Raw genomic sequence first — 18,613 nt, 5'->3', positions numbered from 1 at the left:
CCTGGGCTTGATAAATTAACTGATAGAGTGGGACAAAATATATGCATGAGTGATATGTGCTACATTTACGTGTTGAAATTCAGATTTTGCTCTGGTTTAGTGTCTCAGAGTGGAATAACTTTTTCATTCGAAGCTAATGGGCATGAGTGACTTTTTCCTTTCTCCTCAGGAATAGTTCTTGATAACTTCTTTATATTAATTGTTTCAGAACCTAAATTATCAGTACTATTCCAGCCATTGACTTCAGTCTCCTTGGAGATGAGGGTCGTGGAATTAATTCTGTATTTCTGTTAACTTATACTGTTTTAATATCCCTTCTAGTTGGGGTTTGTGTGTGTGTACTAAAGTTACATTTACTGTGTAGAAGGGCCTTTGAATTTTCACACACAAACAGGTAGGGGATGAGACATTTGCCAAAACTTCTGGTAAATGTTACAATTCATAACAATAATGAAATGCATAATTTTAAATGTAAATGTTAGGTTCTTTTGTATACTTCATTCTAAACTGAGGCTGTATACAGTATATGAAAAAAATTATGATCTAAATGTAAATCATGCATTTTTCTTCTAGATAAAGAAAATCTGGCCAGATGTTATAAATTATTTCAGTTCAGCTATATTTAACATTAATTAAAATTTAAGTTAGTGTCATGGACAAGACCACAAGCCTTAGGGAATGTGACATGCTTTTAAAGTTGTAGCAGGAATCTCACTTGCCATTCCATAATTAAACTCACCTTTCATTTCTTAACCTCCTCTCTTGTATTCAAATTTAAAAGTTCCACTATGTAACTAGTATGCCATGTTGTTGGAAATGAATCTTGGGGAAAAAGGAATGATTTCTGCTTAGAATTTAAGACCAGTACAAAGACAATTTCATGTTATGATCTTGATAGTGTCTTTTGACTAATTTTGCAAGTAATGAAACACTTGAGTTGAAGTTCTGGCATGAATACAGCCTCTGAGAAATGCTTTCATTTAGTCTGAATTCATTTTTATCTAACGGAGCTGAAGCAGAAAGCTTGCATATTGGACTTGTGAAGTGTGAAGATGGAGTTATGGGTTTTTAAGCCCTCAGTGAAAATGTACTTAGCAAGAATAAAGTCTCTGGGAATTGTGAGAGGTCCTGTGGGCTTTGTGAGGTATGGAGGTGGAAACGCCGGTGAACAGTTTGTCTTCACATCTTCAGTATGAAGAAGTCAGGAGTTCTATAAGGGCATTTCTTGTTTATATTTGGTCACCTTTATGGAGTGTTTGCCATGTGAAGCTTAATGCAAGCTCTCTTCTTTCCTGAAGTCTGAAAAATTAAAATTTTCTGATACTTCCCCCCCTGGAAGTGAAGCTTCTCTAACAAAATATATTTAAAAAATGTTAAAGTCAAACTGGAAATCAGGACATCTTGAAGAAGTTCATATGCAAAAAAAAAACTTTCTCTGCTTTCACTTGACATATTCTAGTAAACTTACAGTACTATATTTGAAAAGTAAGTACTGCCATGATACTTCCAACAACCTTTTCCAAGAGGAGAAGAAACAAATAGCATCTAAGACATAAAAGAGCTTCCATAAGGGAGGAGATTAAGTGTGCTTAAATTATTCAACTTGAGAAAGCAGGGAGGAAAGGGATAACAGACTTTTGGAAAAAGAAATATATATTTCTCCAACATTGTATTTGTGCACTATACGTTATTGCAGTCACAGGATTTAGGGAGTCTTTAGAATGCAAGTTGGTACTGGAATGAGTAATGCAGTAATGAAGGGAAGATTAAGCTTCGTTTGAAAGGCAAGGCTGTGCATTTGCAATCTTAGTTCAATAAACCTGCAAATCCCAGGTTATTATGATGACTTCAACATAAAACACTGCTCTCAATACTTGTCCCAGTAAGCTTTTTCTTCTATACCTGACGCTGCCACAGGTGAGGTGCAGTGTTGGCTGGTCCTCTGGTTTGGACTGGTGTGCTCGTTTTGTATTTCTAATAGTTTATGTTGCTTGACTGACAGCTACCTGTGCTTAAAGTTGGTTTATGTGATAGCCTCACTTTTTAGGATCAGAGATTAAGTTAGTACAAGATTAAATAATACACAGGGGTTACTTGGGTCATGAGGAACCTCTGTTGAATAACCTCAATCCATCTGGTAAATATAGTGAAGCTTTTGAAAACATTACTTGAAGTTGTGAAGACTGTGTGTTCTTCGAGTTCCTTAAAACAAAAATCCTAGTATTAGAGCTGTTTTATAGGGAACGCCATTGGTGACTGCCAGCCAGCTGGAGCTCCATTCACTGCAGTGAATATGTAGTTTGAAGCAATAGTTTGAAGGCTGCATTACACTTGAAAGCTTCCTGGTACCATCCTTGATCTGAGCCCTGGGGAGGCAGCAAACTTCTCCGTGAAGAGGGTCTGGCGTGCAGATGGGAGCCTCCAGTCCCTTGAGAATGGAGTCGTCTACAGCTACAACTCGCTGTCGTTTCTTCACGACGCTGGTCTTGTTGCTGTGCTTGCTGTGAGGCATTGGTTGATCTGACCTTGGAGGGAGAATTTGCATGGATGTCTCTTCTTCCCTCTTTTCACGTTCCTCATTTGCAGCTCCCAGAGCCTTGTACCGCTTCAGTAGTGGAAACTGAGCAGGCAGACGGCTCCTCTTTCAGTTCCACGCGGTAACTTGCTTCCACTCCTTGGTGTCCCTCAAGTTGCTGCCTTTATCCTGATGCAGATCAGATGGCAGGTTGGCACATGCATACCTGAGAAAGCAGAGTATGGCTCCATTGACCTTCTCAGACTCCCAGATGCTTCCCAGTCTCCTCAGTTCTTCCTGGAGCTTGGCTGCCAGGCAGAGCAGTCCATCTGCCCAGGCACACCTCCCATGTGCCCTCGCCCTCCATCTCAGGGAGCAGCGCCAGGCCCACCCCACAGCCCCAGAGCTGGGCGGCCAGCACGTGGTGACGTCTGCCACCGCCATTAGAAGTGACAGTGTCCTGCTGTTCTGAACCAAGACTGCTCAGTCTAAAAATCACAGCTAACACGTCGTGTCAAAGCACACAGAGCACTGGCCTAAGAAGTCCACATCTTCTGTGTGTTACGAATGGTGCCTTTTTTTCTTTTTTTTTTTCATGCTGTTCTTCAGTCAGACCTGATCTGGAAGAGTTTTGAGTTAATAAATCAGCTACGACTTCTGTAGTGTCACTATGATCCTTTTAAAGGAAAGTGATTTCTTATGTTTTCTTTCTGGAACAACTTAATGTTTTATGACTCATGAAGTCTTTTATGTGGCTGAAGTCAACTTTTTATATTCAAGAGTATTATATTTCTATTTCTGATCTACTAGATCAGCTTTTAAAAATGGGTAACTCTCTGCAGAAGGTTACATGTATATTATCTTACTATAGTTCTTTGGTCAGCTTGGAAACAGGTCTGAGAGAGGTTATCAGAGTTAGTAGAGTACCCTCCACTCCTTCCATAGTAGATGCCACCAAATCCCCTTTCATTTCTACCTCACCTCACCACTTTATCTGTTGTCCACTGTGGTTTTTGTCGCGTTCCTTAAATGACAGAACAAAAGAACTACAAGCTTTCAGCTGAAGATTTCAGGGACTTCCCTCTGTAACTCAGACTGTATGGTGTCAGATGTTGCTGAATCCAGCATAACCTAAAGTATGGTAGTTTCTATAAATTTATTAGTAGTTGCTGGCTTTTCTTCCATGAAATTGTCTGATTGCCCACTCAACCCGTGTAAATTCCCAACAGCTGAATGACCTGCAGCAAGGAATTCCATGGCTTAAGTATAAAGTATGTAGAAAATAGTACCCTTTAGTTTTCATTTTGTTTTCAGTCTTGTTCTATGTTGCCTTTGTATGATAGCCCCATATTCTTATACTGGAACTCAAAAAGAAATTCCATATTACTTTCTAAATGCATCCTCAAGATGATGAATCTGTGATAATGTATTTTTTGCTGTCTCCTTCTTCCTTTTCTGCACTGAAATCAACTTACGTAGCTAACTCTAATAGGAAAGCTTTCTGTGCCATGAAAATTCTTGATGCCTTTGTCTTGAATGTTTTCTGGATCTTTCAGGAGGAATTTATAAAAATCTGCCTACTTGTATCTTTTGATAATTTTTTTCCATATTTCTGAAACAGAAATTCAAGGCAGATTCTGATTTATGAAATTATAGATGATGCAAGGAAAGTAATTCCTCCGATGCTAAGAATCGTTGGTACTAGTCAAAGACGGCACACCTGTTTCTTTCTCTTCTTTGCATGGGACATCACTATTAGTGAGATGCTAGTGAGTAGTAATGGATAGTTGCAAAACCGAAGTTCTTGTGGAAAGATTTCTTTACCAGGTTATGTATAAAGGCTAAATCAGGTAAAAAGGAAGAAATAAGCTTTAGTAAGCTTTTTTTTTTTTTTGGTGACTGTGGCCTTTCCACAACTGTTTTCTGTGGACAGTTAGAGATGTTTTTTCTTTCCATATCTCCTTGGCTCAGGAAAAAGCAACCATGATTCCTTTTTCTTTCTGCTTGTACGCAGATGAAATGCAAATGAGAAGGCAAAATAGTATTTTCTTAAATTTGAAAAAAAAAATTTTTTTTGGTAGTACTATTTGAACAAAAGATACTTCTGGAAGCAGAACAGATGAAAGCATAAACTCTGAATTGAAAGGGACCAGCTGAAGATCTTTGTTCTGTATGACCTGACATTCAGTATGTTTGCAAACGTATTGTTATTGAGTACTAGCAAAATGCTTTTATTCATTTTTCAGAAGGAAAAAGAAAAAAAGAAAGAAGAGAAAAAGAGAGAGAAAGAATCAGAAAAAACATCAAAACAAGTAGCAGTTGAAAAGGTAAGAATATTTTATTTTCCTCAGTTACTTAAAAATTACATGTAGGACGTGAGGATTTGAAAAAATGAAATTTTAAGTTGTAGAGAAAATAATATATATACACGTGCACACACATGAATAGTTATCTAAATAACCCACATGAATGGTTTACTTAATGTTAGTACTTCTACTTGCATATGGACGTTGGTTGACCATTTGATGAGGAATGTGTTTGGTGGAGCAGGGAAGTGTGTTAGGATTTGTTCAGATTTAAGCTCAGATGATTAAGGTTTTTAACACGTGCCATTAATATTCTTACATAGAAAATCTGCAGCTTTATTGAGCACTGTGTGATCATTTAATGCTATCTTTCTTAAATGAACCAATTTAAACAGGTGTATAATTATAAAATTGAATTGATAACTTCAATCTAGGTAGCTTGAAAACATTTGACAAAATGTGACAGACAAACCAGCTTAAGCTGCTTTTTTCAGCAGCTATATTAAAGCATAACGAGCAGCTTTAGCAACGTAGTTACGTTTAAAATTTCATGTACATTGATGTACACTGCTTGTAGAGTTAATATTAACAGAAATAGAAGGGATAACTTAAGTATTAGATACAACAGTTTCTTCTGAGACAAAAGTCCTCTGACCAATTAGGTGTCTCCATTAGTATGTTCTTATCTGCTGCATAGTCCACAGAACACACTGGGGACTCCATTTGTCAGTTAATTTGACAGTAGTGCTGTGTTACAACTATGAAAAATGTGTATTCATAAATTATAATTGCGGGTATATTTCTAGTTCAGTTTTCTATTTTTATTATTTTTTCAATATATTTTATATTTATTTTGCATAACCAAAAATAAATACAAAAATATATGCATCTGTGGATGGGGAAAAAACCCTCTGCAATTTAAATATCTTTTTTTCTGGAGCTGTAAAGCAGTTTTGGAATAACAAATCAAACTTGTTATGACAATGCGAGTCTTCAGTGAGCTAGTGGGAAAGGATATCCTTACACATATGGTAGGAGGTCAAAGCGTGTTTATGGATGGTAATACAAATATTAAAATTCTTGATTATTGAAATTTTGTAAAAGTACAGTTTTTTTGCATCCAGCCAAACTAAGTGTTTTATTCTCATGATTAGAACAATATAATTCAGTTCTATGGGCTAAAAATATTGCTGTGGTTTCTAAGTGTTAACTTCTTAAAGCCTAGAGGTCTAGTGTTGGTTGGGGTGGGGGGGAGTTGCTTTTGCAAGGGTTCCTCAACTTGTCTCATCATGGCAAGGACTACTTAAGTGAGAAGAAAGGACAGCAGTGCACAGTTACAGCTGAGGGGTTACCAGTTAAATGGTTAAGCAGGAAAAAGAAGTATTTTGATTTTAAATGTTTGTGCTACAAAATGTGGCATTTTGTAAATAGATCTGTGTTAGGTAATAGTGCTGTTGTAACAGCTGCAAAATGTTTGAGCATTCAGTGCATTTTATTTCGTTATTAATGCAACAGCACTGGTTGCTCAAATGAAACTTATCTATGTGTCTCTTTGATTTAAAAGATTCTTTAAGCTGGGGCTTTTCAAGGTTTTTAAGGATCATTCAAAATACACTATTTTTAGATACCACCTGTAAATGTTACTTTAAAATTGCAGTCAGTTTCTAGAATCCAAAGGAAAGAGACCTATATTGAATGCTTGTGTTTCCACTGGGAAGTACTGGTGAGATAGAGGATCTGAAGATTTTTATTTATGTGTATAGTCATACATTGCTGTTTTTTCATGTGATTCTGCTTCAGGAGATCATAAACAATAACATTCTTCTTAGTTTGACTAATAATGATGGAATTTGTATCCTGTTAAGACTGACTGTAGGGTATGTTAAATATTGCGTGTTGAATCAGTAGGAGGATGATGGAGTCTTGACCACAGTATGATATTCCCAGCAACCACCACAAGCAGCAGATGGCAGTTTATCCCAGTTTCGAGCTTTCTGAAGAAGGAAACAACTTAAGAATTCTTTGGACACTTCATATGTGCAGTCACTGGTCACCTTCATCAGGCATCGTATACCTCAAGTGTAGACGTTCCAGGCTTGAAAAGTCAATAAAGTAAAAGCACGTAACCAAGCAATTGTCAGTTTTACAGGAATTTTGTTGATTAAGATTATTCAAGCCGTGTTTTAGCCATCCTGTAGAAGAATCAATGAAGATTGTGGGGGCAGAGGGGGGAGGAGGAGGCTTTAAGCTAGCAAAAAGTTGGAAATGAAGCTATTAAGAAAACTTCAGATAGCTTTCCAAAAGTGATGTATTTCTATGAGCCTTAAGTTCCTAGTATCATTTTTGTATCTTATACTGAGTTCAAGTTTGTTAGCTTTGGAAACGAGTTTTAAAAAAACCAAAAACTTGAAAAAAAAAAAAGGCAAAATGTTCCCATTCAGTGCTTATGTTCTGGTCTCTGCATCAAAGAACCAACTGATCTGCTCCTATGGTTGCATATAAGAGCCTTTCACTGGTAACTAACTGATCTTTAGTCTTTCACAAGCTGAGTGTCTAGCCCTATTTCTCTGGCATTTTCACATACTGCTGAAAGCTTGTAACATGGGTTTAGTAAACTACATTATTTCAATATTGTATTAATGCATCAGGTAATTAGGAAATTCTTCAAGGTCCAAATGAGATCTACTGAAGAACAGTGAGTAGCAAGGATACTTGGCTTTGACTCGATTTTTCTGGGCTGTTCCATTTTCTGTGACAAAATGGCTGGGTAATTTCTATTTTAACAAGATCTTACTATGTCAGCTGCAGAATGAGTCTAACCCAGTGGTTAGTGTTTTATTGGGAATAGCCAACACTGTGATGTTCCACATCGGGTCCTGCAGTTTCTTAAAAATTGTGATATTGCCAAGCTACTGGCAGTTGTAATGATTTATTTTCAGTCTAATTGAGATCTACCTCATGAAATCTTACTATGGAATAGTAATGTTGTCAGCTTTGCTGTTATTAATTATAGCTTCTGGTGCTTCATAAAGCCTGGTCTAGTAGTCTGACGTTTTTTCATGTTGGTAATAGGCTGATAGTGGTCAGAAAAGACAGGGAGCTAGCTTTCCTCTTAAGTGCTCATTTGATCCTATAGTACTGTGTACGTGTTGGATCACGGGTCTCAGTTGATAAAACTCCTTATTCCTATATAGCAAACTTCTTGTAACCAGTAGATATCAAAGTTTATATTGAAGGCTTAATTGATTCAGCAGTATTTTGAGACTTTCTAAAGATGATGTTTAAGACTTGCCATAATATAACTAAGCTACCAATACAAACTACAGTGTTCAGTGTCAACACTCTTCAGTTTCTCCAGGAAAGCTGTATAATAATTGGAATACTAGACGTTCAGCATCCATGAGATTATATACTAACCTATCATGTCAGAAAACTAGAATTTTATATTTGGTTTTAGAATTTCTAATATGGGCTGAATATTTCAAATAGGGCTGGTAATCTGGATTCAAATTTGTCTTTTAAAGTAAAGCAAATTAATCAGTAAAATAAGTATTTCTGTGATGTCAAAATTGTACTCTAAGGGGTTTATTGCCTTTGTTAGATCATCTTTACAAAGGTTTGAAAAACAATTCTTTGGGACGTTGCTACTTGGACAGTTAAAATACGATTATTGGCACGCCTCAGGGAAATGAAAGTAAAGTATGGGTAAATGTTAGTCCTTTTAGACTTTTAAGTATCTTTGGCTTTAAGAGGGTGCCTTCCAAGAACAAACCATGTTAATTTTCAATGAAGTATTATTTCCATGGTTTAAGCTAGTAATCAAGAGCTAGAGCTTCTAATAACACAGAAGACATGCATACAGTTTTAAATGGGAAGTTACAAGTGACTTGAAGGCCTCAGGAGCTATAACTATTGGCAGATCATATTGGCAGTCAGGGGAGATGGGTGCTACTTTGCCAGCACGCTCATTTCACAAATCCATATCCGGATTTTAAATAAAGCAGTTACAAAATTAAAGGGAAGTAATAATTCTGTATAAGGGTGGGCAGAGAAATGGAGCATGAGGAATAAAGCACTTGAATTTCTAACTTTAATGAGGAACAGGAAATAAAATCTCTCATTTTGTGTGAAATTGCGAACTTCCTTAAACACAATAAATAACCATCTAGTAAGTATAAAGGGACATACTTTAGGAGTAAGGGACTACTGAAGGAATACTCTTCAGAAATCTGGCAGCTTATTCTAGGAGCAGTTGACCTAATGAGGCCTGGACTCTCTGGGGATATTCTTGTATCCTCTTTTCCTTTCATTCACTGCCAACTGATTCTGCTCAGAATAAGCAAGATGATGCTTTAAGGATAAAAGTGGAACTACTTGTCATGTTATTCGCTCAGTATTCAGTAACTCACATTTTTAGTGTCTCCCAGCAAGGTCTTCTGGCATTCATCAATTTTCAGCTTAAAGTCTTTCATTAACGTCTTCTTTGAAGCCGGCAGGGACCGAATTCTGCCATCTCCAGCACTCCAACACCGCTCTTTCAGTGAATGCCCTTGTCTCGCAGAAACCCAGGGTACTTCTTTCCCCTCTCCTTGTGCCATTTCCACAGTTACAGACTTCAAGTTTTTTTTGTCATGCTTTAAATAACCTTACCTTTACAGTTGCTTTGAGAAGAGATTGTAAGAAAACTGCTGGAACAAGCACAGTTCTTCTTGACAGGAAAACTGGGGACTGATCACGTGGAGCTGAGATGTCCAGCCAAAGCCCAGCTTGTTTGCGAGCAACAGAAATACCAATATAAATAGCAATATAAAATACATTGAATTGCAGGAATAAATAAATGGGGCTACTCATGTGTTTCGTAATGTTTCTTAAGGGCCAACAGCAAGAGTAATAGCACAAGAGAGACTGTCATGCACTGAAGGAAATTTTTAGATGTTTTGTAAATGCAATTATGACTAAGATTTTAAATTAGCTTAAAATCTGATGCTTTTAAGAGCCAGTTTGTGAAGGGAGGGAAGAAAGTCTGTAGTCTGCCACTAGTCCTATGTGTTTCACTGATGGTAACACATGAAAATTTTTAATTTCTTTGAGAAAAAACAGCTAAGCTTTCAGTAGTCATCTTTTAAACTTCATCGTCCTGCCCACCCTTTCATCAGCCGCTGAGTAGCTTTCCTTTCTTATTAATTAGTCCATTGCACAGTCAAAGTAGGTGAACTCTCCTAAATCAGCCACAATTTTTTGTTTTCCTTTTATGCCAAAGCTGATTGAACTAGTTCTTAGTTGGGGATCAAAACACTGAACTCCTTTTTATTTCTAGTATTTCTACTGAGAAGGACTTCTTCATCCTCAGGAAATAGAATGTGTTCATTTTAGTCATTTGGTTTATTTGAGAAGAATACCTAGCCTAAGTATTCTACTAGTGTGTGAGGGAGCTACCAAAGCCTCGTTAGTAGTTTTTGGAACTAAAACTTAAATTGTGCATTCCTGTTGTGTAGCACCTCCACTTGCAGCACAAAGGAGCACTTGAGGTAAGTTCCATGGTGCTGCTTCAAGCAGTGTGCACCCCATCCATCTTGTACCTGTATCCACTGAAAGGAGGGATGGGATACAATACAACCTGGTCATTAAAGCTGCACAGAGTGGAGTCAGGAGGTTGGTGTTTGAGGGTAATCAAATGGAATCTGATCTCTGCAGAACGGACAGGAAACTCTTGGCACATTTGGCAGGACTTATAAGTGAGGCTATAAATGCTAATAAGTATTAAGGATATAATACTTCATTTAGTAAAGGTGCTTGTGTTGCACAACACCTGAATTAGAACAGAGAACTTGGATTGAGTTTTATGAATGAGACCTCCTGAATTTCAGTGACTAACACAATTCGATTTTTTTTTCCAAAACATGCATTATATATCCATCTGCAGTACAAATTCAGACAAAAATAGGCATAACCAGGCATGATGTCTCGTAGTTCGAGAGCTTCCAAAGTAAGGAAGAGAAAACCCATGTGCCTAGAACATTCAGATTTTTGTAGGGTTCGACTTTTAATAGAGATTTAATTCTTAAATGAAGGAAATCTGATGTGCTTGAGTGCTAGCAATCTAGAATTTAGCCAGTAGTGATCTGTAAAACCATCCCTGGAAAACTTGACAACTATTTCTGGTATCCAAAATTACGAAGTTCAGCTAAGTCCATGGCACTGAGTGATTTGAAAGTGTTTGGATTCGGCACAGTATAGCTTTTTATGGTGTTTATTTTAAAGACTTTGCATCAGTTGAAGGCTTTCATGAAAACATTGTGATGGTTTCTCTGTAAAATACTGCATATTGAGGGTTGTAACCTGATTTTTTGAAAGTGGGCCCTGTGAAGACAGATTTTGTTCTGTTTGGACAGTAAAGTTACATCCTAACTATTTAAAGAACAAGGTGTTTTTTTTGTCTTCACCAACTACCTGTGCTTTTGCAAAGTAATAATGATATTCAGAGTTAAGAACTTTTTTATTCTCATGAACATACCAGGATGAATGTTTCTAAAGGACTGCAGCAGTTAACTTGATTAACTGAAGTACTGTTTGACACTAAGTTTAATTTCCTTTATTATGTTGCATTTTGAGTTTGAAATTGGCTCTTATGTGTAGCGTCGAGATAAGTGACAGGAATGGGTCAGTTAGAGGCTGTCTTTTAGTGGCAGTCAATCAAATTCTATTTTTCTTCCCCAAGCTGAGGACTAAATTGCCAGCTTAATCTCAGCAATAAGAGTAAGCTGCTGCCTCTGTCCAGGTAGGACCAACTTGCACCAGATGGCCAGTGTTATGGAGGTACTGACAACTTTATTTGCACTTTAAAAGTGCTAGCAAACCCCTCAAGTAGAAGTGGAGGCATATCATATTAGCAGCTTTTCTGCTTCGTATAGCAGAAACGGTGTCAAATATTCTTTCACTGAAGAGGAAGAACTTACTGTAGTTTTTTGTGTTGTCCCCTCACCCTCGAAAGACAGGTAAAACTCCCACAATAATCAATCCATCCAGGCAAGTGAGGCAAGAGGAGTGTTAGTCCCTGTTGGCTGGAAGAATGAAAACTTGCTAAAATTTTGGTCTCCGCTTAAAGACCAGTTTGATGGAGGTGATATACTTAGGTGTTTACTTTTAAGCTGTAGGAGTATCTTTCACTTGATGGATATTGACCTGAATGATAAAATGTAAATGCAGAATTAAATCATTGATATTGTAAATGTTTTCTTGATTATGATATGGTTGATGAGCCCTGCTAAATCACTTGAATAGTTATTCATGTTCTCCTAGCCCTATAACCACAATTTTGCCTTCCTGAATGATTTCATTTTTAATGTTTTTTCTTTGTAATCTTACATAAAATGTTAACATATAAGCAATTGAGTGTTTATCAGAGGAACAGAGAAATAAACAGGTTTTGCACTATGACTGTATAGTCTCTTTTATATACTTAGTGCTGGTGATCACAAAATTCAAACAACGTAGATTTGATTTAAAGCTCAGGAGTCAGGAGTAAGTGGTAAGACATAGGGCAACCTGTTTCCCTTCCTCCTGCTTCCACAAAGGGTGAAGAGTTTTCAGGCTTGTTCTGTTTTTTATGCTTGTTCTGCATTTTATGGACTTGTGCAGACTGGTTTTATATTTCTAATCATACCTTTCCAGTGTTTCGGAAGAGACCAGATTATTTTTGAGTTGTTTTGTTGCTTCTGTTGAGTGGTTTACAACATGATTCTGCTTCCCAAAGCTGTGCAATTCATTTTTTTTTTGTGCAGGGAACAAAGGATTACTTGTGTTTAAGGATTGCTTTGAAAAATAGTCTTTATTTCACAGAAGTAATCTGTCATGGGTATTATTATTTATTAGAGCTGTAGACAAAGATATTAAGAAATAAATATTGTAGGTAGAAGCAATTGAAAGAAAGTCTTGTTTTGTCATATGGGGGGTGGGAGGGGAAGGACATTTGTTTTTTTTTAGTTCTGGAAAAAGAGTCAACCATAGGTATCACATTTTTTCTCTTCAGTGCAGCGTGCTTTCTCTGTATCTGCTTGATTCTCTCAACTCTGCTCTGTGGCATAACATTGTTTTCATGTTATTATTTCTAAATAAATGGAATCTTAAAACTATGAAAACAAGCTTGGGTTTTGGCCGCTTTGGTTAAATTTGCCTTTGTTTAATTTTCTACACTATTTTTAACCAAAAGGTATTCCTAAGTGTGCTTTGTTTTAGTTGATCCTCAGTTGTTTTTCCTGCATACAGAGTCAAAACCTAAACCAGACATGGTTTTGGGGTTGATAATACATATTAACAGGTGTCATTTTCAGGTTTCTCCTGCTTGCTTGTGATAAGCTTCATCTTTTTTCTGTGTAACCTTGAGACATTTAGGAAGGCAACTCACGCAGAATTGCTGGAATATGTTATACTGCAACTTTCACTTTTATGCATCAATTCTAAATTGGAATAAGTGCTGAGGTACATTAGTCTTACTTTTAGCCTGTTGACATGGTTTTACATATATAAATCTGCATATATATGTTTAGCTAAAAGAAAAGCGTGCCCTTAAATTAGCTTGAACTAAATTAGCCTTATTCAGAGATGGACACTCTCTTTAGATTAAAAGCATCTATAGGACCAAGTCTTATGCATTTTGAGGCATTTGAACCATAGGAGCATGCATGATTGAAAGTGCAAATATGCAATCTCATATAAAGCATATTATAAAAATTACAGTACTAGTTAAATTGTGTACAATCTATCACGTGCAAGAACAAAGAAGTATGATGCTTTTACAGAAGTGGTACTGACATGCGGAATTGAACGTAAAGAAGGGTAAGGATTGGATGAGATGAAGTTGAGAACAGGAAAAAAAAAATAAAGAATGATGTTCAAAATAATAATCTTACCTTGCTTTGTATAATAGGCTTCCTTTGTTTTTCGTACATAATTTAAGTATTGGATCATGAGCAAAGCAGCCAAGTGTCTTTGTGTTTGTTTTCATTTTACTGTGCTTAGGCTAGGAGAACGTGCTTAAAATCCTCAGGGGAGACACCTTACTCTAGTGTAAGGCATAGACAGGGCCTTTAGATAGGGCAACTGGGTAGCAGGAAGAGGTGTTAGATGTGTAAATCTTACTTAAGAGTAAAAATGGTAACCTATTTTTTATAAAAATAATTTTAGATGCCACTGGCAATGTTAAAACCTCCAATGTAAGCTTTAGCTATTAATATGATTTTTAAAAGAGTATGTTGTAAGAGGTTTCAACAAGAAGTTAAACACTGTAGTGAAATTTTCAGAGCCTTTCAGTTCAGGTTAACAGTCGACGTAGGTATGGATTGTGCAGCTTTTTATTAAAAGGAAAGACGGCTATTCAGATTGAATTTAGTATGTTTTGGTAGTCGCTCGTGGCACTAGAACAATTGCATAAAAATCTTTATGGTTCTGGCATTAATCCTGTTACCTAATTATGTCTTCACACTCTTTACTTAAAGGTATTTGAAGATATCACTCTAGCTGTGATAGAGATACAAGCAAGACAAGGTACAGGGCGGGATCTTTTAATGCAATTTGAAGGAAATGGACAAGCTTCTTCTAGAAAATTGTGCGAGTTGGAAGTGTGGTACAAAGTTAAGTTGCCAGTTATCTGGTTGTTCCGATAACTAGAGTCTCTTTAATGCTAAATTGCTAATATATCAACACTGTTAACCGATCTACAATCAGTTGCCTCCTGTCTCTGTTGCCAAAAGGGTCGCAAGTGGATGGATTCTTCTTTGTCTTACCTGAAATTTTTCCTTTATAAACTTGGCACCTGCAGCTAGAAAATGGGGCAGTCCTGTGGTTGGTCCCCATGCTAGTTGTCAGGGTACCGTTGCGAAATAAATCTGTAGCACATCTTTGCTCAGCAAGCATGGTATCTCCCAGCTTGAGGGTATTGTAGATCACGTCACAGTAAGTTACTGCAGACTTGGCTGCTAGGCAAATAGTGCATTTTACACTGTGAGTAGCATGGGTAACTTCTGTTCAAGATAACCTATGGATTTTGTCTTACGTACTTAAATCCTCAGTTTACACAGTATGTACATATCAAATATCCTTTTTCTTCATTTAGAAACAGACTAAGTGGTGTAGAAGAAATTGATTTGGTTGAATCTGAGCATAAGTATTGAAATGGCTGCACAAATAAGCAAATTGGAGTCCTTGTAACATCGCTTTGAAGGGTCAGTTGTAAAAGTTCAGAATCCCTTGAAGCTATGAATCTAAAGTTTTAGTGATCCTGACATTTAGTAGGGATGCTTTAAAACATTCATTTTCAGAATACCCAGAAACTTCATATCGGTTCATATTATTTAAACTGGAGGAATAAAAGCAGAAAGAAGTTTGATCCATTTGCAGTACAGATGTAGACTGCAAGACTGGATTGCAGTTTAGTAGGTGTTAAAAAATTACGGTGATATGAAGGGCGAAGAGAAAGAAAATAGTTTATTCAAGTAGAGTGAAATCCATTTTGGTATTGTGATAGGTTAAAATGAACTAGCTTCTAAAATAATTGTTTCAAAGTGGTTAAATTTGAAATGAGAACAAAACGGGAAAAAAAAGTGACAGGAAAAACCAGTGCATTGTCATAGATGTGAAAAGTTAATGATGCTTATTTATTTATTAAACACTTCTTATGGGATGCAGAGAGAAAAGAATGTGGGGATCGGGCAGCGAGGATTGGGGTTGTGAGAAGTTAATTATACAATTAATGTGCAGTTAGGTGACAGGTTAATTATGCAATTAGGTGACAAGACCAAAAGCAGGGAAATGAAGGAATCAAGGTGGATAGGGGTGGATCAAACGTGAGGAAACCCAGGGAGAAAGGGATGTAAAGGGCCATGCACATTGATGCAGGTTGCTGGGCACTATGTGCGTCTGAGCCCTGCAGACAAGCAGGATCGAGGATCACTGCAGGCTACACTGCGTTTGTATCAACTTCTGTTTGCAACCATGAGATTCCCTCTTCTGTACCTGTGTGAACGCTAGCAAACCTTAGGTTGGGCTACCAGACAAGTAGGATAAGAGGTTAGTGTTGGACACGGGAAAGACAGCAGGTCAGAGGACCTCAGGGTCAGCAACTGGAGACACCAGCATCCAGAAGTCAACTGTTGAAAAGGCAGCACGTCTAAGACCAGCTACTGGAGACTCTCAGCATGCTCACGCAGGCAGGTGTGTAAGAGCTAGCAAGCCTCAAGCTGAGTTAGCCAGTGAGCAGGAAACCAGCATCTGGAAAGACCTAAGGCCTGAGCTGGGGACTGGCTGCAGGTATAGGGTCCTGATACCAGATGAACTTCAGTTCCATGCAAAAAGCATTTTTCAGCAGAAAAGCACTTCTGTTGTAGCCAGGGAAAAGAATGCAAACCATGTATTCACAAATAGGGATGGAAAGCAAGGTTCCTATTAGATCGTTTTTTCACTATGAGTTCAGTCAAGTGCCGTGCCCACAACAGCTTACTCTTGTCTGGAGGTCTGTAAACAAGGAATTACAAATATACAGATATGTTTGGGTGAACTGATGTTATATCATGTATGACTAAAGGTTTTTAGAAGGAAAGTTATTAAAAAAAAAAAAATTGGAAAAACAGTTGAATCATTTCCAGGATATATTTACAAAACATAATACAGTGCCACATGGCTATGAACAAGCTGAGGAACTGGAGCTAATACAGCTGTATTACCGTAATATTGTCCAGGCTAATTATACAGGCTCTGTATAAGCAGGGTTGAAATACTTTTAACAGAGTCCATGTAACCAGAATGTGGTTCTAAAGCTGAAGGCATATTTAAAACAGCTTATAGAAATGCAAGCCACGTGTATTGCATTTCACAGCTTGCAAACTGAGGTGCATTAAAACACACCCACTCTAATCTGATTTATAGATGTTGTAATGGGACAGTGGATCAGCCACAGCTTTACGATGGATCTGTCCAGATTTTCTGCTTTAAAATGACTTATCAAAGATTTAAAAACAGGTTTTATTGGATTAGAAGTAGAATGCTTTGGTTTTATCTAATCAATTTTCATGACCGGATTAAGACAAAACAGGAAAAGGCTTGATAAACAGCTTTTCCTAGTGCCTTATATGTCCTTGTAAGCAGGTCCTCAATTCTAGGTTCAAAAGCAGTCATTTCAAAGATCTTGAGCTGCAGCAAACTCTGCTCACATCCTTACCCCCAGAATCCCTATAAAACTGTTTCCTTACCTCCAGAATCCCTATAAAACTGCTACCTCTGCGTGCAGGCTGTGGGCCTCTCCTTCTCAGCAGTGTTGCCATCCTCTTCAGGTTCCTACTCCTCGTGACTGTTACCTAGCGAACACGCAGTCTTTTGATGCTTTTCTTCAAGTGCCAAACTCTTGGGAGAAAGAACTTGTCCCCTTGTTTCAGACCCTATTGTGAACTTGTCAGCTTGAAAATGAATGTATACAATTAGTGTACCAAATGCGGTTTAGATCTTTTTAATAAGTAAATCTTGCACTTGCCCTTGAAATTCTTATATTCAATCTTAGACGTTTTGCCTGATGTCTCAGCAATAACTGTAAAAAATAGGCACCTTCATTTTAAGAAATTATGCTTCTACATTGCCTGCGTTACTTTGAACAAGGCTAAAAGGGCCTCTGAGAGTGTCTGATGCAGATACTAGAAAGGAGCTAAGTATGAGACATGAAAGGTTTTAAGTTTTCTTGGAACACATTGACTAAAGTAAATGAGACCTGAGCTAACATTTTATGTTCTGTTAAAATGATAGTACCAGGTGGTCAAGACATGATAACAAAAGAATAGTCTTAATCCACTTTCATAGATATTATTAACATCTTAGCCTTGACCCAGATAAAACTATATTAATGGAGCAAGATTAAGGTGCAGCTGTCTGATAGTTCAGCCAGGAAGTTTTTCATTCAGGTGACTGAAGATACGGCACATTGTACGTTATCTTCTGCTAGGACTGCCCTGGTTTAACTCCAGAGGGCAGCTCATCACCATGCAGTCGCTCACTCACACCCCCCACAGTGGGATGGGGGAGAGAATTGGAAAGGTAAAAGTGAAAAAACTCGTGGATTGAGATAAAGACAGTTTAAAGCAAAAGCTGTGCGTACAAGCAGAGCAAAACAAGGAATTCATTCACTATCCCCCATCAGCAGGCAGGGGTACAGCTGCTGCCAGGAGAGCAGGGCTCATCACGGGTAGTGGTTCCTTGGGAAGACAAACACCATCACTCTGAACGTCCTCCCCTTCCTCCTTCTTTCCCCCAGCTGTTATTGCTGACCGCGACCCCACCTGGTGTGGGACATCCCTTTGGGCAGCCTGGGCCAGCTGCCCTGTCTGTGTCCCCTCCCAGCTCCTGGGGCACCCCCAGCTCCTCGCTGGCAGGGCAGCACAAGGAGAGGAAAGGCCTTGGCTCTGTGTGAGCACTGCTCTGCAACAACTAAAACATCAGTGTGTTACCAAATTATTTTAATCAAAAATCCAAAACACAGCACCATACCAGCTACTAGGAAGAAAAATAACTCTATCCCAGCCAAAAGCAGGGCAAGTACTTGCCCTAAACTGTGAAAATTTAATGAAATCCAAATACTGAGGTTTTTAAAATGGAAGTTTAGATCAAGGGCAACTTAAAAATGTTTTCCTTCAGACTGTATGGCCTTCAAGTGTACAGATTCCAATTTAAAAGTGTTTCAGTTTTGTTGGTTTGCTTGATATAAACACTCTAAATTAGATTACCTACATCAGCATGAGTAGTTCAGTGTCTGAGA

The 18,613-nt window shown here is 37.8% G+C and overlaps 1 protein-coding gene and 1 long non-coding RNA gene across 3 annotated transcripts in view; both read left to right on the top strand.

The window, feature by feature from the left end:
• The window catches only part of SMAP1 (small ArfGAP 1), a 92,546-nt gene that overhangs the window by 42,438 nt on the left and 31,495 nt on the right, over positions 1-18,613 (top strand). For both annotated transcript variants that reach the window (XM_080584092.1, XM_080584091.1), the window contains one exon: positions 4,762-4,842. In XM_080584092.1, coding sequence (XP_080440218.1) covers positions 4,762-4,842 — 81 coding nt within the window. The remainder of the gene's footprint in view (positions 1-4,761; positions 4,843-18,613) is intronic.
• Positions 6,727-10,055, top strand: LOC308191576. Its single transcript, XR_013948138.1, has 2 exons — positions 6,727-9,391; positions 9,480-10,055. It is a non-coding gene; the product is annotated as an uncharacterized lncRNA (long non-coding RNA).

Source organism: Anser brachyrhynchus (genome assembly GCF_964034855.1).
Source record: "Anser brachyrhynchus genome assembly, chromosome: 3".
NCBI lineage: Eukaryota > Metazoa > Chordata > Aves > Anseriformes > Anatidae > Anser > Anser brachyrhynchus.
Note: the sequence above shows the minus strand (reverse complement) of the source record. Positions and strands in the feature narration are given on the sequence as shown.